General features: G+C 39.8%; 1 protein-coding gene across 6 annotated transcripts in view; it reads right to left on the bottom strand.

Annotated features, from left to right (window-relative positions):
* LOC149163932 (uncharacterized) overlaps nt 1-27,180 on the bottom strand; it is a 416,091-nt gene that overhangs the window by 358,867 nt on the left and 30,044 nt on the right. For 3 of the 6 annotated variants that reach the window (XM_089431903.1, XM_089431905.1, XM_089431904.1), the window contains exon 2: nt 23,120-23,225. In XM_089431903.1, the coding sequence (XP_089288029.1) occupies nt 23,120-23,193 (74 nt within the window). In that variant the 5' untranslated portion in view covers nt 23,194-23,225. Of the gene's footprint in view, nt 1-22,558; nt 22,774-23,119; nt 23,226-27,180 lie in introns of those variants that run through there. The other 3 variants (XM_089431906.1, XM_089431908.1, XM_089431907.1) reach the window with 2 other exon arrangements.

Raw genomic sequence — 27,180 nt, 5'->3', positions numbered from 1 at the left:
ATCAGTGTTGATAATATCGGCGATATTTTCGGCAAAACGTTATATCGCCGAGTAAATATCGCGATATTGTCTGTTTTGAAAATATCGTGATATTTTCAAAATATCGACAAAACATCGGCAAAATATTGCCATATTTTGAAAATAACGGCTATGTTTAAAAATCTAAAGAAAAAAATGATTTTTTTATGTTTGTCGATATTTTGCTAATATTTTTGCCAATATTGCCGATAAGATGTTTTCAGGACCCTCGTCGATATTTTGCCGATACCGATATTTTCAACACTAGTTTGAATATTAATGTGGCCAATGAAAACAAAAACTTGATTATCATTGGTGACTCTATGACGGTAATTCAAAAATGTTTGAAGCTCTCCGAGAATGAGAACCTCCTCAAAGTTGAATCCTCCTCAATAATTACCAAGATAAATTATTTATTAAAATATTTGAAAAGGTTGATATGTTCCATGTGTTGCGAGCTAACAACCAGATGGCGGACGTGCAAGCCAACGTCGAGGTGGCCTTGGAGCAAGGCTTCTTAAGTATCAATCACTCCGTTAAAATATGTCACATTCCCTTATTCATATTAACTTCTCCAGGGCGGCGTTGTATAGATGGGGTATAGGTCTACAACATATCAAATTGGCAGTTAATAAGGTTATATCCCCGATGGCCCTTTGCAGTGCGTTGGGAGCTGGGGTGGTTGGTAAGGAGTTATGGAACAGGTGTGGCAATCGTAGATCGAAGGTCATGTGCGATGACAGGTGGGCGATGCGTCCTTGGTTATTTACCTGGTGCTTTAATATAGTTACATTCGTGGGGGAGGTAGGTACCATCGCATTTCGCTCCAGGCTAGTTTTGGCGGTGGAGGAGATGGAGGGTAGCTGCTACGCCATGATGCTAAATCGCCTCGCATTTATGAAGGACAAGACGGGAAGGAATGTTGGAATTAACCAGACCATTATTTATAGCAGTTGGTTGTGAACGGTAAATCAAAGGATTTTTACAATACAGGGTAGAATCGCCACAAAGATGGCTTCTGCAAGCAACGGCAGTGGTGGTGGAACAGGGTCGGGACACTCTGGGAATGTAGAAGGTTTGGTTGACAATTCATGCAAGCATATGGTAAAGGAAATAGTTAAGGAGATCAATGAAAACACCAGTTGTCGGGACTTCGTAAAGACATGTGTTGACACCTAATCATCAAGATTGGGTGAATGTAATTAATGTAAATAAATAATAAGAAATATGAACAGTCATCGGGAGATGAAGTGAACAGTCTCTCTCTCATGTATATAATGAAGACCAACCTGAAGGAATAATATACGAATTGATTTGTTTTGAGGAGTTACATGCCTGGCCTGACATGTTATCAAAGCCAACGCCATTTTTGGCTTCCCTCTGCTTTGTAACTCCCTATTCTGGCTATGTTCTGCCTTGCATACAGAGCGCTACCCCTCTGCTCTTCTCTGCATTGGTATAATCCGTTGTTTCATACAATGCACTGCCCTGACATGGTATAATCTGCTGCAATGGCTGCCAAATGGCGTATCAATCTCGAGTGGAAGCGAGGAGAACGTTCAGGCAACGGTAAAACCTAGAAGAAAAGAACACACAGAGCAGTTGGCGAAGTATTGTTCCTGGAGAGTGCCGCAGCGGAAGAGTGGTAAGCCTGGTTTTCATTTTGTTTCTAATTGATAGAATGGTGCACATTCAGAGAAATGACTATGCTGGTGATACGTTGGTATGATATGTTGCGTTGTTGGCCCTAGTGATATTCGCCTTTGTGATTTCAAACAAGGGAAGGGGACACGCTGTTGCGTGAGGTTTTTCCGTTGGCCTTTCATCACCATAGGAGTCGTTCTGCTGCTAGTCTCAGCTGCAGGTTTTGTGGGTGCACTCTGGAGAGTCCCATATCTGTTAGTCTCATCTTCATGTTTACTGCATACGCTGTCTGTGGGCTGCATTGAAACGATATTTTATGCTGCGAAACAATACATTGATACACACTAATCATGCACGCCGCGAGAATAGGAGTCAAAACGCAATGAACTTAAAAGTTCCGGGGATTGAAATAATCATCACCGGCGCCTCTGCAAAAGTTTAAGGTGCCTCTGCAAAAGTTTAATGCGCGACTTCAATACGTGCAAATATCTTTCATGGAACGTTACACATTGCTCTCCTCATCGTTGATTCTTCTCCCCCATTTTGTGTCTACCTGTCATTCTTTTCTCCTTGTCTGCGTTTCTCATTAAGAATGACCAAACATTTCCTGTTCGCCCTAGCGTTACATGTCGGTAATAGAGTATACATGGTTTTTCTCTATCCCACGTGGTATGCTTCCGGATCATGAATCACCCGCGTTTTTTAATACATCTCAGCCTCTCCATTTATACCTCTGACTCTACATCGAACGGCCTCTCCACTGAACTCCGGTATCCCCGCTCCTCTGGTTGACATAACACCCGTAGCAACCATACCACCTCTATTTCATCTAAATCCGTTATAGCACCTGAATCTGTTATAGTTGGGGGATTTTGGATGTAGTAGGTTTTGTGGCGTTTGTATATTTTTCAGGATTTAAATGAGGTTTTAGAGGTGAAAGAAGAATTGGGATTTAAAGCGCTCTCTGGAATTTTGAGGTGCACTATGTACTAAAATGGGCCTTTCGTGATGTAAGAGGAAAAACCTGCATTTTATGTGATTAATGTCATATCGATCTGGCGCTAATTTGGAAGAGATTTTTTGACAGTGCATAGCTGATCTGAATATTTCTTTGGGAAATGTTTTATAATAATCAATTTTCATGTAAAGTGTTTTGAAAACTCCGCCATTATCATACACTGTCACGGTACCTCTGATATATACATCAGAACTATATTTTACTACAGTGCATTTTTTTTACAAATTTTACAATGCACTCAATCATATCTTCTTTTGAAGAGGCTGTGTGCCTTACTCATAAAGAAAATAATCTTGCCCAAGATTCTTCCAGAGGAAGAGGTGGAAGGGATTTCAGAGGCAGGGGGGGCAGACATTCTCAAGGAGAAAAGGCAGATTTGCACTGCATACGCTACAAAAGAAATGGATCACATGATGCCTCTACATGCAAGTTACCATGGGACAAAATTGAGCAGCAAAGAAACCAACAAAAAGGTAAAACTGATGATACAGACAAAGGTAAAGCACCTGAATCTGCTCACTATGTTGTGGCACAATGTAATATTGGAGTAAATGAAGATTTATTTAATGCTTCACTTGCTTCTTGGAAAAATGATTGGTTGCTTGATTCAGGAGCAACTTGCCACATGACTCATAGAAAAGATTTTTTTGAAGAATTTACTGACAATGTTGATGGAGCAGTGTACTTTGCATACCAATCAAAAATCAAGCCATCAGGGCTTGGCACAATCAGGCTTAAATTGCCTGGTCTTCCAGACTTTCTTCTGCATCATGTTCTATATCTCCCACAGCTGAAGAGAAACTTGTTGTCCTTGGTTCACATCCGCCAGCAAGGTCACTCCATTCATATGTTTGATGGCAAGCTTGAGGTGAGAAAAGCATCTGACCACTCACTTGTCATGAGGGGAATAGAAGAAGAAAGGCTTATCAAGCTGCAAGGTACCTCTGCTCATGCACAACATTTCTCATACAATTCTCATTATGAAGAAGGTACACTTCTATCAAGTTTATTATGGCATGCTAGATTTGGACATTTGAACTATCACAGCCTCCGCTTGTTGAAGAAAAATGGTGTTGCTGGTTTGCCTACAATTCCTAGGAAATTTAAGCAATGTGACGCTTGTATTCTAGGAAAGCATAGCAAATAGTCTTTTCATGATTCACATTCAAGAGCACATAGAAAACTTGAACTCATTCATTCAGATTTATGTGGTCCAATCCCTGTTCCTTCTACAAATGGAAACAAATATATGATGACATTTATTGATGATTACACCAGAATATGTTGGGTTTATTTATTGAAGAACAAATCTGATGCTTTTCAAACATTCAAGAACTTTCATAAACGGATTGAAAATGATGCACAATCTCATATTGGGTCTATTCACACTGATAATGGAAAAGAATACACATCAAAGGAATTTGAAAACTATCTTCGCCAACATGGGATCAAACATCAAACAATTGTACCTTATAATCCCCAACAAAATGGAGTAGCTGAAAGAATGAATAGGACAATCTTAAATATGGTACGATCCATGCTCTTCTTCAAAAATGTAAAGATAATGTTTTGGGCTGATGTTGTTTATGTGTTGCATATATAAAGAATAGATGTCCATCTAATGCTATTAGAAACAAGACTCCATATGAAATGTGGTATGGACATGTTCCTTCGGTAAAGCATCTCAAGGTCTTTGGTGCAAGAAGTTGTAAGTGTATCTTCCTAGGGTATCCAAACACCTCCAAAGCATATCGTCTCTATGATGAAGTAAATAAAAAGTTTGTTGTATCTAGAGAAGTATTTCTTGAATCATCCAAAACTAACAATGTTGTTGAGCGGCAACTTGATCGCTTGGATAGATTCGCAAAAGCAAAATCAGTGCAAGAATTTGATAATCAAATTCCACATCTTGAAGGGGGGATTCCTATACTAGATCAACATGTGGAATCTTCTTTTGAAGAACACTCTCCCTCGCATGAAACTCCAACAATAGATGATGCTTTAAGTGATGTGATTGATAGAATTGGGAGACTCAATTGTGATTCAGTCCCAACTCAATCAACGGAGCAGCCTGGACCATCTGAGAAAGGTCCCCCAGAGTGGCTGACAAAAACACTTGAAAGTGTTCATCCTGATGAGATTGGAAAGACAGGAACTAAAAATTCAAATCGGCAAAATGGAGGTGATGTAGATGACTCTAATTCACCTGTTGATATGGATGTTTCTTATGATTGTGAATTGAACTTGTCTACAGATTTTGAACCAACTTCCTTCAAAGAAGATGTTTCTCATGATGAATGGAAAGAAGCGATGCAAAAGGAGTATGATGCACTCATAAAGAACGGCACTTGAAAGTTGGTTGATCCTCCATTAGGAACTAAACCAATTGGCTGCAAGTGGGTCTACAAGAACAAGTATAAAGCTGATGGCTCACTTGACAAGCACAAAGCTAGGCTTGTGGCAAAAGGTTTTGCACAGAAGGAAGGGTCGATTATGAGGAGACTTTTGCCCCCACAACAAAATGGGCTACCATCTGGACACTCTTTGCCCTAGCAACTCAAAACAGTTGGAAAGTCCATCAAATGGATGTAAAAACTGCTTTTTTGAATGGAGATCTAAAAGAGAATGTTTTTATGTCCCAGCCTGAAGGATTTGTTGTGAAAGGACATGAACATAAAGTATGCAAACTTGTGAAGTCCTTGTAGGGCCTCAAACAAGCACCGCGAGCCTGGTATGAAAAACTAAGCATCTTCTGAAACTCAATTTCAAACATTATGATCTTGATGATGCAACTTTATTTGTCAAGAAAATTGGCAAAACAGTTGTATATCTTGTGGTATATGTAGATGATCTTTTGATGACAAGGAACAATGAAAGCTACATTGCATCCATAATGAAGGAATTAGGGAAAAGTTTTGAAATGACTGATTTGGGTTATGTTCATTACTATCTTGGTATTGAAGTAACTCAACATCCTAAGTCCATATTTCTTTCTCAAAAGAAGTACATTGGAGATCTATTGAACAGGTTTGGCATGACAGAATGCAATCCTCTTACTACTCCAATGGAACAAAACTTAAAACTCACATCTATTGAAGGAAAAGAATTTGAGGATGCAACAAAGTATAGACAGCTTGTAGGAAGTCTCAACTACCTAACTACTACCAGACCAGACATTTCTTTTGCTATTGGAATCCTCTCCAAGTTTATGCAAAAGCCTTGTGAGGGACATTGGTCTATTGCAAAAAGAGTTCTAAGGTACTTGAAGGGAACTCAAGACTTTGGAATCAAGTATACATAGGTGGACGACTTCAGCTTGATTGGATACTCTGATTTAGACTTTGATGGAGACAAAGAAACTGGGGTATCTACTTCAGGATATGCTATGAGTCTTGGATCAGGAGCTGTCTCCTGGAGATCACGCAAATAATCAGTTCCAGTAGATTCCACAATAGAAGCAGAATACGTGGCAACAACGGAAGTAACAAAAGAAATTGTGTGGCTCAGGAAAATTCTTGAAGATTTGCAGGTAAAACAAGTACAATCAACTCCACTCATGATTGACAATACCTCTGCAATAAAGTTGGCCAAGAACCCAAAGTTCCATGATCGAACGAAGCACATCAATACTAAATATCATCTGATTCGACATCATGTTGAGGCCAAAACAATCCATCTCCGTCATTGTTCCACTAATGAGCAAATTGCAGACATCTTCACCAAAGCGCTTGGAAGAGAAAAGCTTGAACGATTTAGAATGATGCTTGGACTCACCAACATCCCTTCAGATTAAGGGGGGGAATGTTGACACCTAATCATCAGGATTGGGTGAATGTAATTAATGTAAATAAATAATAAGAAATATGAACAGTCATCGAGAGATGAAGTGAACAGTCTCTCCCTCATGTATATAATAAAGACCAACCTGAAGGAATAATATACGAATTGATTTGTTTCGAGGAGTTACATGCCTGGCCTAACAACATGGAACCATTGCGAAAGACCATCAAAAGTTTGTGCATTGATGTGATGAGTCTGCAACAAAAGGTGGAGAACATTGAAATAAAAGTGGAGACTACAACGGTCGGGATGTTAAAGGAAGTCTTCGGATTCGGGGACGATCTGGTCCCCAATGCTCTTGGTGCTACAGACGTTGCTACTGGTCGAGACTTGGAACTTGGAGTGGGCGGTGCTGAAGAATTGGTTACAACTGTGGAAAAAGCTTCAGGAGAAATTGCCCCTAGTAACATCGAGTAGTTGTTTCGTTTTGAGTTATAATTATGTTTTGTCAATCTATATAATACTGCAGGGTTTTCTGGAAAGCTTATAGTATAGGCTATGTACAAAGCTCATATGTAAATAAGGTTGGTAGCAATAGGGTCCTTCTTCAGTTTAAATCGATGAATATTTTTGAGAGCTTGCTCTCCAAGATTGTAAGGGACCTGGCCCTTTTCCAGTTTATATAATGAAAATGCTACCCATTTCTTTAAAAATAAAAAGTATATATATATATATATATATATATATATATAAGAGTTATTAAATGAATCATAAAAAAAAGAGTTATAATTATATATATATATATATATATTAAAAAACAAACGAACAAAGGTAAAAAAAAGGGAAAGAAACAAGAATTAAAAAAAAAGGAGTGAAAGATTTAAAAATAAAATTGAAAAACAATTATATAAAATAAAATTCAATATATATATTTTATTCATAACATGAATGTGCCAAATGAGGAGGAGGGACACTTGTGTTTATACAAGTCAATGAGGGTGAAGAGCCATGTCTATTGGGCTTTCATGAGGCTACATGATGATGTGGTTGACCTGAACAAATTGTACATGAGTGGGCATAGATTTAAAATCATACTTCTGCTTGTCCAAATGAGATGATATTTATATCAATCTTGGTCCTCTCGAAAAGAGGAATCTAATGCAATCATCAGCTCCATCAAAAGAGTTGTCCCAAGGTGGAATTTGGCCCTAGTTGCCAATTTTAACAGTTCCCCTCCTGGACTCCAATCCTCACTACAATCTCTGGATTGGCTCCCTCTAAGTAGATGAAAACCTGCCACCTACGGAAGTTAACCTCATAACCTTTGTCCTCCATGACTAATATGGACAAAAGATTTGTTTTCAAGCCAGGTACATAGAGTAGCTCAGGTTAGTTTTTGTTGACACCTAATCATAGGGATTGGGTGAACAATTGTAAATAGTGTAAATAAATAATAAGAGAAAATGGAGAGTCATCGGGAGATGAAACTCAACAGTCACTCCCTCATGTATATAACTATGAATAGCCTAAATGAATAAATATAATCTCATTTGAGGAGTTACCTCCTCGCCTGACATGGTATCAGAGCCAGCTCCATTTTTGGCATTGCAGTGTACCATTGTAACTCCCTTCTGCCATTTTTTAGAAAATTGTCCTGCATTTCCTGCAGTCTGCCATATTCTTCAATTCTCTGCCCTCTGCGTGATAATCTGGTGTAACACTTGGTGTACCTCCCCTTGTAGCTCCCATACCAGTTGCTCATACCACTCCGCTTACATTTCTCCTTACTTCGCAACGCACTAATTTGTGAGGTTGCCAGCAGTCCTGGTGCGCATCCAGTAGTCTTCGTCTCCTTTTGCCCTGCTCTGGCACCGTTGCATCGCAGCCTTAGCTTGAATCCTATTTGTATCGCAGCGTTAGCTTGAATTGGCCACCCTCCCATGGAGTATCTGGAGGCCCGGTAATATTAGCATCCCAGAGCATAAGATTGTCCTCCCACAGAGCTGTGCTAACACCTACAGGGGGATCTTCATTCATCCACTTCAGATCCTTTATCAGTCTTTTCCAGCAAACAATCGACATTTCGCCTCCCTCGATACCAGCTGCCTGTAAATGCTTGCAGCTCCATACCTCACCACACTCCATACAGCCCCTCATCTCCTCGCAGATCTCCATACGCGCTCCCTTCTGTGTACTCAACACTGCTCCAGCAAAATGACCGTTATCCTTCGACTAAATCTGTATTGCACAGGCAAGTAGTCTCATGTTTTATGTTCCCCAGAAGAGATGAACCATCTCACCGGAAATAGGGTATAGGAGAAGACCATCCAGCCCAGTTTTGCCACGCCAATTCCTTCAGTTATCGTCCATAGTTCTTCTATATATTCTTATTGAGTATTGCATTACTATTGTGAAATTTTATTGGGTGGATTCTTGCAGGAGATCTAAGATCACATCCCCATATACTCCCTCTCCTCGTAATACCTCTGTCTATATGTATTACATTGTACTTTTTTTAAACGTATTACCAGCAGAGGTGCAATTTGTTATAGTCTATTGGCAGCAAAAGTATATTTTTTTTCAGTACACATATTTTTAAAATGCATTCATTGATATCTATTTTGGGAGTGGTTCTCACCGACAAGGAGATCTATCCAGAATGATCACGAAAAATCAAACACACTTTCATTTTTAATGAGCTGGGGAAAGGAGTGTGTGTTGGAGATAGAGACAAAGAACCAGAATAGCCTACCTCAGACAAGGAATTCGCCATTTGGGAAAATAAGAACGGCAAGGCATATGCCTTGATTGCGGCATGAGTAAATGAAGAGGTGAGTCGCCATATTTTGCCATTTTCAAATGCTTTTGAAGCCTTACAAAAACTGAAGGAACTCTGTGACTCACACTCTGCACTTGAAGTTATTCAATTCATGATTAAATTGTTTAGCCTTGAATTACAAATGATGATCCTCTTGCTCTTGCATCAGAAGTAAAATCTATTATGCATGATATCAAAGTCACTAATGTTGAACTGGACATTCCTCTAATAGCTTTTGTCAAGGCACTTTATCCCACTTACTCAAATTATCTTGAGTCATTGCAAGCAAATGGAAACCTCAAAGAAATTACCTTTGACTCCCTTATGAAAAAAATTGTTGAAAGAGCGAAAGCTTTTGGGAAGAAGACAGCTCCTCAATCTTCTAAAGAGGTTGTGTGTCTTGCACATAGAGAGAAGAATCTTGCTCAAGATTATTCCAGAGGAAGAGGTGGTCGAAGAAGAGGAAGAAGAAATTTCAGAGGCAGGGGGGCAAACACTCTCAAGGAGAAAAGTCAGATTTGCATTGCATACATTGCAATAGAGATGGATCACATGATGCATCCACATGCAAGTTACCTTGGGACAGAATTGAGCAGGAAAGAAATCAACCCAAAGGTAAAACTAATGGCAAAGAGAAAGGTAAAGCACCTGAATCCACTCACTATGTTGTGGCACATTGTAATATTGGAGTAAATGAAGACTTATTTAATGCTTCACTTACTTCTTGGAAAAATGATTGGTTGCTTGATTCAGGAGCAACTTGCCACATGACCTTTAGAAGAGATTTTTTTGAAGAATTTACTGACAATGTTGATGGGGCAGTATACTTTGCAAACAAATCAAAACTCAAGCCATCAAGGCTTGGCATAATCAGGCTTAAATTGCCTGGTCTTCTAGACTTTCTTCTGCATCATGTTTTATATCTCCCACAACTGAGGAGAAACTTGTTGTCCTTGGTCCACATCCGCTAGCAAGGACACTCCATTCATATGTTTGATGGCAAGGTTGAGGTGAGAAAAGCATCAGATCACTCACTTGTCATGACGGGGATAGAAGAAGAAAGGCTTCTCAAGCTGCAAGGTACCTCTGCTCGTGCACAAAATTTCTCATACAATTCTCATTATGAAGAAGGTACATTTCCATCAAGTTTATTATGGCATGCTAAATTTGGACACTTGAACTATGACAGCCTCCGCTTGTTGAAGAAAAATGGTGTTACTGGTTTGCCTACAATTCCTAGGAAACTTAAGCATTGTGATACTTGCATTCTAGGAAAGCATAGCAAACAGTGCTTTCATGATTCACATTCCAGAGCACATAGAAAACTTGAACTCATTCATTCAGATTTATGTGGTCCAATCATAGTTTTCAAAACCGTTTTGAAAAACCAGTTACCGGTCTAACCGGCCGGTTAGCAAGGCCGCCAGTCTAAACCGGACAAAAAACCCGGTTGGAAAGGCCATTTCGCCAATTTTTTGCCCTAACCGGTGAAAACCGGCTGGTTTAAGACAAAACCGGCCGGTTTGATACAAACCGGCCGATTTAGGACGAAACCGGTCGGTTTTAGGCACGCCCACCGTAACTTGCAAAAAGCGTATTTCTGATTGTGGTTTAGGGGTTTTGGGGGAAGCTAAGGGTGTTTTCCCTCCAAAAACACCCTCTCCAAGCCTATAAGAGGCCCCTCTCACTCTCATTTGTCTCACACAACTGATTTGGAGTGTTTGTGAGTGTTTGTGAGTTTGTTTGTGAGCTTGGAGAATGTTGAGTTTTTGCTGAAGTAGTCATCTTGGAGTTGGAGTTGGAGTTGGAGCTATTTTGGAGATAGTGTGTAGCTGTCAATGGAGTTGCCATCTTCAAGAGGAGGCTAAGGAAGCTAATTTGCATTTCCAGGTAAGGATTTGCACTTGAAAATTCCTCATTTGAGTCTGTTGTCCATGAATTATTTTTTTTATGTGCTATAAACTTCTCACTTCAATGATCTATCATCTATGCTATGAACTCTCTAGCTCTATGCTATCAAATTTTGTAGCTTGCATGTGCATTTTTTTTCCTACATTTATCATTGGTTTTCCATGTTCCTTAGCTGCAATTTTTTTTTAAATGGCAGATTTCTTTGCAAATTGTTATTATTTCAAGCAAACATGGCTCCAAAAGGAAAGGACAGTGCATGGGCTCATTGTGATGTAATTGATGGAAAAATGATATGCAAATTATGCCATAAATCTATTGGAGGTGGGGGTATTCTTAGGTTGAAACAACACTTGGCTAGGATAAGAGACCAAGTAAAGCCATGTGATGCCCCAAATGCACTGTTAGTTCCTATTAGGGCAGAATACATTTCCAAGCTTGAAAAATTCTATGAGGATAAGGCTAGGGAGAAGGCCATCCAAGATGACATTGCAAGGAAGAGGGAATTATTAGAAGCCATGAAAGAGAGTGGGTATGATGATTATGAGATCCAAGACTCCTCTTCTATCCCTTCCACCAATGACCCCTTTCACTATGTTCATCCTTCTGTTGGCCAACCATCAAAAGGAACAAAGAGAACAAACATCCAAAGTTATTTCTCATCTTCTGCCAACATTGCCTCTTCTAATCCCACTTCCTCCCAGCCAAGTTCTCAACCCACTTTGGATCAACATTGGAAAAGACAATGCAAAGAAACTTCTCATCAATACATTGCTAGATGGTGGTATGATTCAAATATCCCATTTAATGCTGCTCGCTCACCTTATTACCAAGCCATGTGGGACTCTGTTATAGCTGCAGGAAAGGGCTTCAAAGGCCCTAGTTTGCATGACTTGAGGGGAGCTCTTTTGCAAAAAGAGATATCTTCCATTGATGAGTATTTGGTTGAGTTTAAAGATTCTTTGTTCAAAACAGGTTGTTCCATTATGTCAGATGGATGGACCGATGGAAAGAACCGCACTATCGTTAATTTCCTTGTTTCTTGCCCTCAAGGAACCATGTTTTTGAAATCAATTGATGCATCTAATAAGGTAAAGGATGCAACCCTTCTATTTGAGCTTTTGGATAGCATTATTCAGGAAGTTGGGGAGCAGCATGTTGTGCAGGTCATCACTGATAATGCCTCAAACTCTGTTCTTGCTGGAAAGATGCTTGAGACCAAATATAAGACCATATTTTGGACTCCATGTGCTGCACATTGCATAGACCTCATGCTTGAGGATATAGGCAAAGTGGAGTGGGTAAAAAACACTATAGAGCATGCCAAGTGCATTACAAAATACATTTACAACCACTCATGGGTATTGAGCCTAATGAGGAAACACATGGCAAAGAGCTTGTTAGGCCTGCAATTACAAGATTTGCAACTCACTTCCTCACGTTGCAATGTCTCAATGGTCAACATAAAAACTTGCAGAAAATGTTTTGCTCTGAAGAATGGTCTGAATCTCGGTGGGCTCGTAGACCAGATGGAAAAGACACCAAAAAGAAAGTGTTAGACACTTATTTTTGGAAAAGGTCTCTAGAGCTTGTGAAAATTACCGAGCCCCTTGTTAAGGTGCTAAGGTTGGTGGATGGGGAAAAATTGGCCATGGGCTACATTTATGAGGCTATGGATCAGGCAAAGGAGCAGATACGGGCAGCTTACAAGGACAGGTTAGCTAAATATGGCCGTATATGGGAGATCATTGATAACAAATGGAACAATCAACTCCATCGTCCTATACATGCAGCTGGGTATTTTTTGAACCCAAAGTATCACTATAAAAATCGGCTAGGAGATCTGCATGATGGGGAGGTCAGAGCTGGATTGATTGATTGCTTGGAGCGCATGGTCCCTAGCCATGCAGACCAGTTGGAAATACATAGACAGCTTACTGTTTTCAATATGGCAGGTGGTACTTTTGGCAAAAACTTGGCAAAGATGGCAAGAGATGTGGACCAACCAGGTAAGCAATACCAATTTCCATTTTGTTTTTCTTTTCAAATTAAAATTGTTGACGTTCTTTACAATTCAAATTATAAACTAAGTTACTAATTAATGTCTTTTTCTTTGCAGCACATTGGTGGGAGTCATTTGGTGGCCAGTATCCTCAATTGCAAAGGTTTGCAATTAGAGTCCTCAGTCAAACTTGCAGTGCTTCAGGTTGTGAGTGCAATTGGTCTGTTTTTTAGCGCATACACACGAAGAAGAGAAACTGTTTGGAACAAAAACGGTTAAATGATCTTGTTTTCGTGCAATACAACCTTCGACTGAGGAGGAACCAAATGATGAGCAAAACACCTGATTTAGATCCCATTGTGTTGGACGATATTGATCCAACATCAGAATGGGTGGAGGAGACTGAAGATCCTATGTTTGAGGCTGATTTTGATATCGACATGGCTTTAGCAGAGGATGAAGCAGATTATGTGGCAGCATTAGAACCATGATCAGTAGCGGCATCAAGGAAAGGCAAAGAACCAATGCAAGGCACTAGTCGTGCAGGTCAACAAACTTGTGCTTCCATTAGGTCCACTTCTATTGTCATTGGTGGCATTGATACTAAGGTTGCAAATCAGGCTGAGGCATCCTCAGACTTTGAACCAGATGATGTCTATGTAGCTCCTAATGATGATCCTGTGTCTAGTAGTGGTGATGAACTTGATGATTGATAATGTGTACACTGTAGACTTGTAGTAGGACTGTAGGCCAATGGCCTCATAGCTTGCAGCATTGTTTTTGGACTTTATAGGCCATTTAGAGCCTCATTTCTTATGTATTTTGCTATTTTGTCGATGATATGTATTGCACTCGGTGCCATTTTGATATATTCACCTTTACATGGTATATAAATGAGCAAACTTTGCATATTTTGTCTCTATTGGCTTGGAATCATGGTTTTACATCTTAAAAATAGTTTTGTTTCATTAAAAATTAATTATTTAATGTTTTTTTTAAAACCGGTTCGTTTAGACCAAACCAGTCCCGGTTAGACCGGTTCCGGTCGGTAAATCGGTTCATTAGGTGGATCGGTCCCGTCACCGGTTCCGGTTTTAAAAACTATCAGTCCAATGCATATTCTTTCTGCAAATGGAAATAAATATATGATGACATTTATTGATGACTACACCAGAATGTGTTGGGTTTATTTATTGAAGAATAAATCTGATGCTTTTCAAACATTCAAGAACTTTCATACATGGATTGAAAATGATGCACAATCTCATATTGGCTCTATTCGCACTAATAATGGAAAAGAATACACTTCAAATGAATTTGAAAACTATCTTCGCCAACATGGGATCAAACATCAAACAATTGTGCCTTATAATCCCCAACAGAACGGAGTAGCTGAAAGAATGAATAGGACAATCTTAAATATGGTGCGCTCCATGATGTTTTTCAAGAATGTAAAATTGATGTTTTGGGTTGATGCAGTTCTATGTGTTGTATATGTAAAGAATAGATGCCCATCTAATGCTATTAGAAACAATACTCCTTATGAAACGTGTTATGGGTACATTCCTTCGGTAAAGCATCTCAAGGTCCTTAGTTCCACATGTTATGCCTTGATACCAAAGGTATATAGAAACAAGCTTGGTGCAAGGAGTTGTAAGTGTATCTTCTTGGGGTATTCAAACACCTCCAAAGCATACCGTCTCTATGATGAAGTCAATAAAAAGTTTGTTGTATCTAGAGATGTAATCTTTCTTGAATCATCCAAAACTGACAATGTTGTTGAGCGGCAACTTGACCGCTTGGATAGATTCGCAAATGCAAAATCATTTCAAGAATTTGATAATCAGATTCCACATCTTGAAGGGGGCATTCTCATACTGGATCAACCTGTGGAATCTTCTTCTGAAGCACTATCTCCCCCGCATGAAACTCCAACCACCGATGATACTTTCAGTGATATGATTCACAAAATTGGGAGACTCGATCTTGATTCAGTCCCAACTCAATCAACTGAGCAACCTGGACCATCTTAGAAAGGTCCCCCAAAGTAGCTGACAAAAACACTTGAAAGTGTTCATCCTGATGAGGTTGTAAAGACAGGAACTAGAAATTCAACCCAAAAAAATGGAGGTGATGTAGATGACTCTGATTCACCTGTTGATATGGATGTTTCTTATGATTGTGAATTAAATTTGTCTACAGATTTTGAACCAACTTCCTTCAAGGACGCTTCCCATGATGAATGGAAAGAAGCGATGCAAAAGGAGTATGATGCCTTGATAAAGAATGGCACTTGGAAGCTGGTTGATCCTCCATTGGGAACCAAACCAATTGGTTGCAAGTGGGTCTACAAGAACAAGTATAAAGTTGATGGCTCACTTGACAAGCACAAAGCCAGGCTTGTGGCAAAAGGTTTTGCATAGAAGGAAGGGGTCGATTATGAGGAGACTTTTTCCCCCACAGCAAAATGGTCTACCATTTGGACACTCTTTGCCCTAGCAGCTCAGAACGTTTCGAAAGTCCATCAAATGGATGTAAAAATTGATTTCTTGAATGGAGATCTAAAAGAGAATGCTTTTATGTCCCAGCCTGAAGGATTTGCTATGAAAGGGCATGAACATAAAGTATGCAAACTTGTGAAATCATTGTATGGCCTCAAACAAACACCGCAAGCCTGGTATGAAAAACTAACTGAGCATCTTCTGAAACTCAATTTCAAACATTATGATCTTGATGATGCAACTTTGTTTGTTAAGAAAGTTGGCAAAACAATTGTATATCTTGTGGCATATGTAGATGATCTTTTGATGACAGGGAACAATGAGAACTACATTGCATCCATAAAGAAGGAATTGAGGAAAGGTTTTGAAATGACTGATTTGGGCTATGTCCATTACTATCTTGGTATTGAAGTAACTCAACATCTGAAGTCCATATTCCTTTCTCAAAAGAAGTACATTGGAGTTCTATTGAACAGGTTTGGCATGGCTGAATGCAATCCTCTGACTACTCCAATGGAACAAAACTTAAAGCTCACATCCATTGAAGGAAAAGAATTTGAGGATGCAACAAAGTATAGACAGCTTGTAGGAAGTCTCAACTACCTAACTGCTACTAGACCAGACATTTCGTCTGTTGTTGGAATCCTCTCCAGGTTTATGCAAACGCCTTGTGAGGGACATTGGTCTGCTACAAAAAGAGTTCTAAAGTACTTGAAGGGAACTCAAGACTTTGGACTCAAGTATACACAGGTGAGCGACTTCAGCTTGATTGGATACTCTGATTCAGACTTCGATGGAGACAAAGAAACTGGGGTATCTACTTCTAGTTATGCTATGAGTCTTAGATCAGGAGTTGTCTCCTGGAGATCACACAAACAATCAGTTCCAGCAGATTCCACAACAGAGGCAGAATATGTGGCAGTAGCTGAGGCAACAAAAGAAATTGTGTGGCTCAGGAAAATTCTGGAAGATTTGCAAGTAAAACAAGTACATTCGACTCCACTCATGATTGACAATACCTCTACAATAAAGTTGGCCAAGAACCCAAAGTTCCATGATTGAACGAAGCACATCAATACAAAATATCATTTGATTCGACATCATGTTGAGGCCAAAACAATCCATCTTCGCCATTGTTCCACTAATGAGCAGATTGCAGACATCTTCACCAAAGCGCTTGGAAGAGAAAAGCTTGAAAGATTCAAAACGATGCTTGGACTCACCAACATCCCTTCAGATTAAGGGGGGGAATGTTGACACCTAATCATAGGGATTGGGTGAACAATTGTAAATAGTGTAAATAAATAATAAGAGAAAATGGAGAGTCATCGAGAGATGAAACTCAACAGTCACTCCCTCATGTATATAACTATGAACAGCCTAAATGAATAAATATAATCTCATTTGAGGAGTTACCTCCTGGCCTGACAGTTTTTGTAGCATCGGATGTGTTCTAGCCTTGAAATTTTGTGGAGAGGCTAGAATACAAGAGATCTCCAAAACCTAGAAATTGTTTTTGGAAATTCCACCTAAAAGTACCTCAATTAGATTATTAACCAATTTTTAAATATTTCCTAAGTCTAAACTTAGGGAATATGGTTAATTAATCAGTGTTAATTGAGATAAGGTGAGAATCATCTAGAAATTCATACGGATCAATATACAGATGATCCTAGCCATTGATTAAGTTTTAATCTTGGTCGTTGGCGCTCTAACAGTGGATTTTAAGAAGAAGTCGATGTGGTGATGGAGAAATCATCCAATGTAGATACTCAGTTGCCTAGGCAATTCGATTTTCTCAGTAGCAGCAGCTCAACAGAGAAGATAGAGCCAGAGGGTGAGTAGCAGGTGGAAGAGGAGAGAAGTAGCATTCCGGGAGGAAGATTTCTAGTTCCCGGAAGAGGCAAAGGAAGGAAGGCCGAAATCTCCAGAGGGTCAGCGTAAGCTCTGCGCAGAGAGTGACGCAGGGAGCTCAACGCAAAGGGTGCCGCAGGGAGCTCAACGCAGGGGCTGGGGAAGCAATTTCAGAGGCAAAAAATTGTTGTTGAGAGAAAATTCTCACGATATTTTTGCCAGTATTTTCCTCGGATTAGATTTCCAGCTTGGCATCTAAATTATTGTACTCATAATTGTTGCTGAAGATTAATAATAAAACCCTCATCTGCTGCACCAGTTTTCCCAAGTTGGGTTTTTCCAGGGACAATTGTCCAAAAATAACTGTGTCGAAATTATTGTGTGCTAGAATTTCTCAGTTTCCAGTATTTTATTTTCCACAGTATTTTTATGGTGAAAATTGCAGTTGTGATTTTATTCGTTATTTGCCATAGCAAATAAACTTTGAGTTAGAAGAATAGTTTCTAGTAGTTGCAATAGATAAAATTTCACATGGTATCAGAGCTTCATTGATCAGCCAGAGAGCTCAAAAGAGAAAAGAAGGAATTTCGTTGCTCAGTGTGGGCAGCAAGTCGAAATTCTCAAGGAGCAACACAGTGTTTTTGTCAAAAGGCCAAATTACTTGAGGAAGACTGATTTTTTGAGAGAGGAGCAAAAAAATACAATTTTCCAGAACAAGTGATTCCAGAGGCAGAGGGAGCAGCTCAGATTTTCTTGTTGAGCATATCTCTAGCTGGACGCAGAGGGTTTTTGCAGCAGTTCGCTAGAGCAGAGCCAACGTCAGGGTGGAAAAGAGGAATAACACACTAAAATTCTTCAAGCATAGCCATGGACAGAAGTAACATTCAGGAGACTTCAGATTTGTCTTCCAGATTGGAGGACGAATTTGCTTGCTTAGCAGGATCAGCTTCACAGGGAGTTTAGTATATAGACAATGGAGCATCAGCTCACATGACAGGGGTTAGAGAATATTTCTCTAGCTACAATGAGGAACGGATGGACTTCCAGACTACTATCGGAAACAAAACGAAATTTACTCTAGTAGGGAGAAGTACCATAGATTTCCAAAGCGAGTGAGGAACAAGCACCAGCGCTACAAATGTATTGCATGTGCTAGGATTGCATATGACCCTGATTTTTGTGTCTCAGTTACACGATAAGGGATATGATATTCACTTCGTAGGGAAGAAGGTGTATGTCAAACACCCAAGCTGGAAAAAGGTAAGACAAATTGGAGTTCGAAGTAACAAATTGTACCGATTACAAATCGATTCTCCAATGGCACTAATAGGCAGTGACAGTAGCAGTTGGAAGGAGTTGAATGAGTTATGGCATAAGGGAATGGGACATCTACACCATGGAGCACTCAGAATGCTCAGATAAACCGTAACAGGGATTCCAGAACTTGGCATGAAACATGATGATATGTGCAAAGGATGCTTACTTGGGAAGTATGTTAAGGCAACATTTCCAAGAACTGGAGCAAAGCTGATGGTGTGTTAGGACTCATACATTCAAATATTTGCGGCCCGATGTCCACTAGAGCTCTCAACAGTGTTGAATATTTCGTTACCTTTATTGATGACCATTCCAGGAAAACCTGGATCTACTTCTTCAATACCAAGGATTAGGTCTTCGATCATTTCAGGGAGTTTAAATCGCTCGTAGAAAATGCGACAGGGAAGAAGATCAAGCTGTTTCGCTCAAATAATGGTGGAGAATACATTGATAAGGACTTCACATATTCCTGCGCGAAGGAAGGCATCAAGAGAGAATTGACGGCTCCATATAATCCACAACAAAATGGTGTAGCGGAGCGAAAAAACAAGACCATTGTTGGAGCTATAAAGGCCATGTTATATGACTAGGATCTACCCAGATTTCTATGGGCAGAAGCATGTAACACGGCAGTATACATTCAGAATAGGACTCCTCATAGAGCATTGGGAAAGAAAATGCCAAAAGGAGTTTTCACAGGGAAAAAAGTCAAAAGTAAGCCACTTCAGAATTTTTGACAGCATTTCTTATTACCACGTGCCAGATGATAAAAGGACCAAACTAGATCAGACTGCAGAGACGGGGTTCTTCATTGGGTACAGTGAAACCTCAAAGGCATATAGAATCTACATTCCTAGTAATAGGGAGATTGTAGTAAGGCGAGACGTGAAGTTCATGGAGGACCAAGCTTTCAGGAGATCTCACGAGATGCCTGCAGGTGATCAAAATCAGTAAGCAGAAACTCCTTTAGTCCAGCAACAGGGGCAGCCAGTGAGACAGGCAGAAGGATAGTCACAAAGGTCAAGTACTATGAACAGTACCAGTATTTCCTCAGGTGCAAGGGAGTTCTCAACAGATGGAGCAGCAAAGACAAGATGAGGAAGAGCTAGCAGAACCTCCCACGACTAGTGGTCGAGCCAGCAGAGAGGTTCGTCAGACATTGAGAGATAGAGAGGAGTTTATTGTAACTCCTAGGACAAGCAAAAGACAACGTAGACAGCCTAACAAGTACCAAGCATTGGTGACTCAGGTCGCAAAACCTTCCAGCTTTCACGAGGCCACACAGCATCAGGCATGGGTTGATGCCATGGTAGAAGAGTTTAGCACTATCATGACGAATGATGTTTGGGAGGTAGTGCCAACGCCAGAAGACAGATCAGTTGTAGGTTCTAGATGGATCTATAAGATCAAATATGCGGCAGATGGCAATGTGGAAAAGTACAAGGCTAAGTTCGTAGCAAAGCAGTATGCACAAAAAGAAGGGATAGATTATGAAGAGACCTTTGCCCCAATTGCCAGGTACACTTCTATCAAGTTAGTTATATCTCTAGCAGCTTACATGGGATGGCAGATTCACTAGATGGATGTCAAGGCAGCCTTCTTGAATGGGGTGATAGAGGAAGAAGTTTAAATAGAATAGCCTGAGGGCTTTGAGACTCATGAGAGGCACACTCATGTGTGCAGATTGAAGAAATCTCTATATGGACTCAAACAGGCTCCTAGGGCATGGTATGGTAGGATTGACAGCTACTTGCAGCAGATGGGATTCGTCAAGAGTGACACAGATCCCAACCTTTACTATTTGATGGTAGAGGGTAAACCACTCATTCTAGTTTTGTATGTGAATGATCTCTTTTTCACAGGGCTCATAGAGGATTGCAAGAGGAACCTAGCAGCAGAATTTGACATGAAGGATTTGGGGTTGATGCATTATTTCCTAGGATTGGAAGTGTGGCAGAAGGATGGAGAGATCTTCCTTGGGCAAGGAAGATACACTACAGATATTCTAAATAGGTTTAGGATGCAGGATTGCAGACCCATGTCTACACCCATGATCACCAACTGGAAGAAAATAGATGTATCAGACGATAAGGATATCGACCCCACCTTGTATAGACAGCTTATTGGGTCTCTCATGTATTTGTGAAAATTTAGATGCCCAAATTTCTACTGCAACAATTGATTACATTTCTCCTATTTGTTAATTACTGAAGCAAATTATTTATTGTTTCCTACAGTAAAAACTGAAACAAATACACTGCAACCTACACCATTTAAATTATAAACGGAAACAAGAAACTGAACAAGAAAGAGATACAACACATCTACACAGTTACGTTTGGACAAATGTCCCCAGAAAACCAAATGCGGGAAAACCGGTGCAGCAGCTAAGGGTTTTATTATTAAGTAGTAGTAATTTTCAGTACAATTCATTGGATGCCCAACTGGCTATCCAATACAGACAAAAACTGGACAAAACAAGTAGTGAGATGCTCTCACCCTATCAGTGGAAGAATCTAACCCTGATCTTGTTAGAAAGAGGCTTTGCATCAACCTCTGCACAGAACTGTGTCAACCCTACACAATCTCCACATCACCTCTGTTGGGGACTACCCTGCTCTTCCTTCTGATCCTCTACTGCCCAGAAACTTCAATTTCCATCCTCTCGGTCTCACACCCTAGCTCTTAGCATCTGAAACTCGATTTCCTCAACAGGAAATTCGATCTCCCTCTAGCCTCTGCATTGCCACTGCGTCAACACTACGTGGGCCAACATTAGCCTTTCTCTGGACGTCGTTATGTCCTCTCTGCCTTGTACTCTCTGGCCCAAGAAAAAGACTCCTCGCCAGATAATATCCCTGCCCCTCTCTACAAAAGATCACTATCGAAAATCTCTCCGGCAGTTGCTCTGCTTCAAAAAATCGAACTTCTGATCTTCTCACTGTGTGTTCTCCAAGTGCCCCTCAAGCCTCTTCTTATATCTTTCTATTGGACAACCAACAACCCAGATTAACTTCTAATCAATGGCTTAGATCATTTTGGCTTAATCCTCGTCTTCTTCTAGAAGTTACACCCACAGTTTAGATTAATACCCATTAATTATTTTAATATCCTAAGTTTAGACTTGGGGTCCCATTAAAAATAATTAATTATTTTAATAAAATTGTCTCCGGGTGGAATTTCCCAAAACTATTCCTGGGTATTGGAGAATGCATGTGTCTAAACCTCCCTGCAAATATTGAGACTTAGAGGGCCAGCATAAGCTCTGCGCAGAGGGTGACACAGGGAGCTCAGCGCGGAGGCTAGGGAAGCGATTTCGAAGGCAGAAAATCGTTGTGGGGCGAGAGAAAATTCTCACGATATTTTTGCCATTATTTTCCTCAGATTAGATTGCCAGTTGGGCATCTAAATTATTGTACTCATAATTGTTGCTGAAGATTAATACTAAAACCCTCATCTGCTACACCAGTTTTCCCATGTTGGGTTTTTTCGGGGACAATTGTCCAAAAATAACTCTGTCGAAATTATTGTGTGTGCTAGAATTTCTCAGTTTCCAGTATTTTATTTTCCGCAATGTTTTTATGGTGAAAATTGCAATTGTGATTTTATTTGTTATTTGTTGTAGCAAATAAACTGCATAATTAAATTTTGAGTTAGAAGAATAATTTCCAATAGCTGCAATAGATAAAGTTTCGCACCTCCTGCACATCAAAGGACCCTCCTGACTCGAGCTGGAATGGAACTATCCCCTGTAACCTCACTGCATACTCGGCATCATCACCAAACTCGATATGGATCTGAGTTGTCCTCCACAAAACCACTGAATAGCACTCTGGCCTCTGTCATGTGGTGGGAGGCACCATTGTTCAAGTACTAGACGCTTCTAGCAATAGCACTGGTAGATTTAATTTAGCTTCCAGAAAACAGTGTTATTTAGAAGCCAGTGCCACAAGATACATAGATTTTATTTGTGTGGCTTGACTTCTTAGCAAATACTTCCAAACATCAAGTATTCAGGTTTAAAATCCTCAGAAGCCTCGCCACACAAAACAAGAAATTCAACAAATCTAAACTGGGAAAACAGTTGTATGAAAGATAGCATAAAACCTGGAACTCTTAAGATATGATTACTGATACCGTAGAATGGAAATAACCTAAAGCATTATCGAATGAAACATAACAACAAATATCAGATTAACTTGACCAACATCAAACCTAAATTAGTTTCAATCGGATAAGCCTGGATATTAGTATATTACCATACTAAACTGTGCTTGCTAGATTGTGGTCGATGATGTGAATGTTCTTTGTAATGCTTGCTATTACGCCCCATCAGTTGGCAGACACCCTATTATGCTACAGATCCTGCAATCCATTCAACAGCAAATATTTTCTGCCATTAAATTACTTTTAACCTGGTAAAACAGATAAATTTTTCAAGTAATACTTTGTAAGTGTCATGATAAAAATAAAGAGAAGTTTATGAAATATAGAAAATATATCCAGCTTATAGGCTTTCTCATGTTGTGAAGCCGAAGACAAGGCTTTCAAATTCACCAATTGTAATAACTTGTAAGGAACCACAGTTACCCCGCAAAGGATTGCCTGCTAAGAAGAGAGAAATTGCTTGGAGAAGTGACAGTGGGACCTTCAGTGAAACAAGTCTACAGATTTACAAACAAGAAAGGGCTCACAATAATTTCAAAATAACTTCTCCCCAGGATATATCAGAGGCCTCTGAGTTTTAATTGCATCAAATAAGACATAAAGTTTTGCTTTCACCCAAGTTTTGTAACCCACAGTAGCATACATTAATATACATAGCTAGCAGTAGTAATTCATAAGTTACAATCAATTCAGGTCTAAAGGTACCCATATATATTATGTACATTCATAAGTGTCAAGGGAATTCAGTGACCTCAAGTGTAAGGATGTACAAGAAAATAGCTCCAACCCCAAACTAGGGACTCCTGCATCATCCCTGGACTAACTAAGAACTAAGTTCCACATCATCAAGCTACCTGGTACCTTCCAAACCTGCACTTCAAATGTTACAAAGCCCTCTACCAAAGTGTAACCCTAGGGGCACATAGGAAGATTGCCCTATGTCACATCAATAATTCCGCTCTTTTAAGGTCAGTTCTTTTCCAGCACAACAATGCAACCCTAGAAAAAAAATAGTATTTTTTAGAATAGAGTGGATGGCAGAATTTTCCGACACCAGTGCCTATCTAATTCTAAATGGGTTATGACAAGATGGTTTCAATATGACAAGATGAGGGTTTGAATATGACAAGAATAGATTTAGAACAAGAGGGTTTGAATATGACAACAAGACGTCAATAAGCCATCATAGCTATGCCAAGATTAGACCAAAACAGATTTTCAGAATATACATGAATAAAGTGACAGCCCTTAAACAGGATGCACCGTAACAACTATGAAATTAAAGCCAACAATAATGTGGAACCAATAAATAGAAAAGGAAGCAACAGCCCCTCCAAACAATAGAAATGACAACGACAAGAACCTTCAACAACTCAAGTTTACAAAAAGGAATAGGGAGAGTTTAACAACCTCAACCATAAACTATTCTTCTGGGGAAAATCTGCCCTTCTACAAACCTTACTCCAGCAGAAAATTAATTGCAATTCCTGCAAACCCTAATAATACAAGAAAAAATAAAGAGATGAAGAAACCTACTTGAACCAATGCCCTTCTTCCAATTCTCCCAACAGATATTCAACAAAGTACTTGGGAGAGAAATTGCTCTCTTACAACCATGCCTTAGGCAAAAGAGAATACATCTCATTTTACAGTTTTTCCTTCAACCACTTCAATATAACATTGTTTCTTTAGAAGGCCCTAGAATCCTCCATATTGCCACTAGACATCTTTGTATTTTATGAGATCCTCTGAAGACATGTATTTATTCTTCATTTGAGAGTTTGACCGTGTCAACAATGACATATGGTATCTTCTTGTGGAAAGAAATCTCCTCCAAATATGTAGAAAACCCCTCGAACAAAATGTTGTTAACTCAAACACCTGATCAAAGGCAAAAAGACACCTATAAATATGTATAAATTTATCAAATAATGTGTCCTTAATCCCAAGTGACCTAAATGGTGAAATATGCCTCCAAATATGTGAAGCACACCTTGAACAATGTGTCTTTACCCTAAAAGACCTTTTCAAGTTGAAATGTGTTGAAATTTCTAAGTCTAACAAGTCAGAAATTCTTCCTGCATTATCTGGTTTATTTCACCTACCTGTTTATTCCTTAACAAATTATTTAACCATATAAATACTGAAAATAAACACAAATGCAGTCTCAACTCATATACAGATCATCGACTAAAATAATAGACAAACACACCAGGGACACCATTATTTTTGAACAATCGTCCCCAGAAAAACCCAACTTGGGAAAATCGGTGCAGCAATTCTGAGGGTTTTATTATTAAGCAGCTTTCTTGAGTACAACTAGGGTGCCAAATTGGCTCACTCAACATAGATTTTTACACGATGGTAATACCTCTTCTCAGAGACAGATATTCAGCAAATCTGCCCCACGAAATCCTTCTGGCGATTCTCCAAGGCTCTGCATCAGCCCTGCTAGCCTTAGCGTAGCTCTAGAACCCTCTGCATCAACCTTCTGCTTCTCTGCATCAGCTCTCTGGCCTTCTGCGTCACCCATGCAAGACCCTCAGCCTCTGCGCAATCTCTAGCTGCCTCTGCGTCAGCCTCTCTAGTCACTGCGCTGACCCTCAGGCACTATCTCTACCTCTCTGCTATGTACTCACTGCCCCTCGCTGCAATAGATCACTTGTTCGAATTTTCTCAGCAAACCCCGCTCCAGAAAATCGAACTGACTGATCAATCTTGGTGTATCTCCAACTGACCCTCAAGCCTCCTCTTATACTTTTCCTGTTGAGTCTTCAACGGTCGAGATTAAGTCCCTAATCAACGACTAAGATTAGATTTGGCTTGATCCATGTCATTTAGAACATTCTCACCCAATTTTATATTAATACCTGTTGGGTATACGACCAAAGTCCCACATTGACTAGAAGTGGGGAGGATCATGGGTATATAAGGATGGACAAATATCTCCATTGGTATGAGGCTTTTTGGGGGTAAAGCCAAAAGCAAATCCATGAGGGCTTAGGCCCAAAGTGGACAATATCATACCATTATGGAGATATGTGGTGTCCAAAGTCCTTACAAGTGGTATCGGAGCCAGGTTCGAAGTTAGCCAAATGGATGAATCCTCGGAATGTCGAACGAAGGTGGTGGGCCCCGGTAATATCACGATGGGATCCGTGGATGAGCTCGGTTAGACAGGCGGTGTGCTCCGGATTCTTCATGGACATGTCCTGGTCCCAACACGATGAAGAGGAGTTGACCTGGGATAGAGCAAGCTCTCGAGGCAGGTGGTGCTCCATGTAAGGCGTGTGCTTCCAACGCATTGGAGCGGAGAATCCTGGTTGGTAGAGACAGAATACTATAGGTGCACAATACCATGTGCCCCAAAACCATCACTGTTTAACCTGGTCAACTTTGACTCTATCTTGAGTCAAGTTTACCTAACAATACCCATTAATATTTTAATTTTCCTAAGTTTAGGCTTAGGAACGCCATTAAAAATATTAATTACTTTAATATCTCTCTAACCGGGTCGAATTTCCCCAAACCATTTCTGGGGCTTGGAGATCTCATGTGCTTTAGCCTGTCCACCAATTTTCATAGCTAGAGCACATCTGATGCTACCGCAAATCAACAAAATGCACCTCCAAATATGTGGAAGCTCCTCCATTAGGGTTATTGTTCATCCATTTATGCCTTCAACATTGACATTAGCTTGGACAAGTGTCTTCCACATTGGCTTGGTGTCTAGCATGTGGGAGAATGTTCAAAAAGTGGTCTCTAGAACATTAACTTTATAAGTTTTAAAGTTAAAGTGACTTTTATGCATTATTTAATAATTAATGTGACTTAAATGATTTAAGTTGTGATAATGAGAGATTAAATCACAACCCTAGATCTTATTGGCCAAGGATTTAATCTGAGCCATTAGATCTTAGGTTTAAGTTACAACCATTATAATGAGACATAAAAGGAGTTTCTAGGGAAAGGCACATTTAATTTTTATTATTTTCACTCATTCTTGAGAGAGAGAGGAGAAGAAGCACAAAAGAAAAAGGAGCATGAAGAAGCAGCACAAGTTCAAAGGGACTTGGCATGCAAACCAAGGAGAATATTCCAGCATTCATTGCACAAAAATTGAGGCACCCTTGCTTAAACTTTGAGGCTGATT

The sequence above is a fragment of the Pinus tabuliformis genome, chromosome 5_1 (assembly GCF_031772625.1).
Source record: "Pinus tabuliformis cultivar Carrire ecotype Pingquan chromosome 5_1, CPIR1, whole genome shotgun sequence".
In the NCBI taxonomy this organism is placed as follows: Eukaryota; Viridiplantae; Streptophyta; class Pinopsida; order Pinales; family Pinaceae; genus Pinus; species Pinus tabuliformis.
The sequence above is the reverse complement of the archived record's forward strand: the minus strand, read 5'-3'. Positions and strand labels throughout refer to the sequence as shown.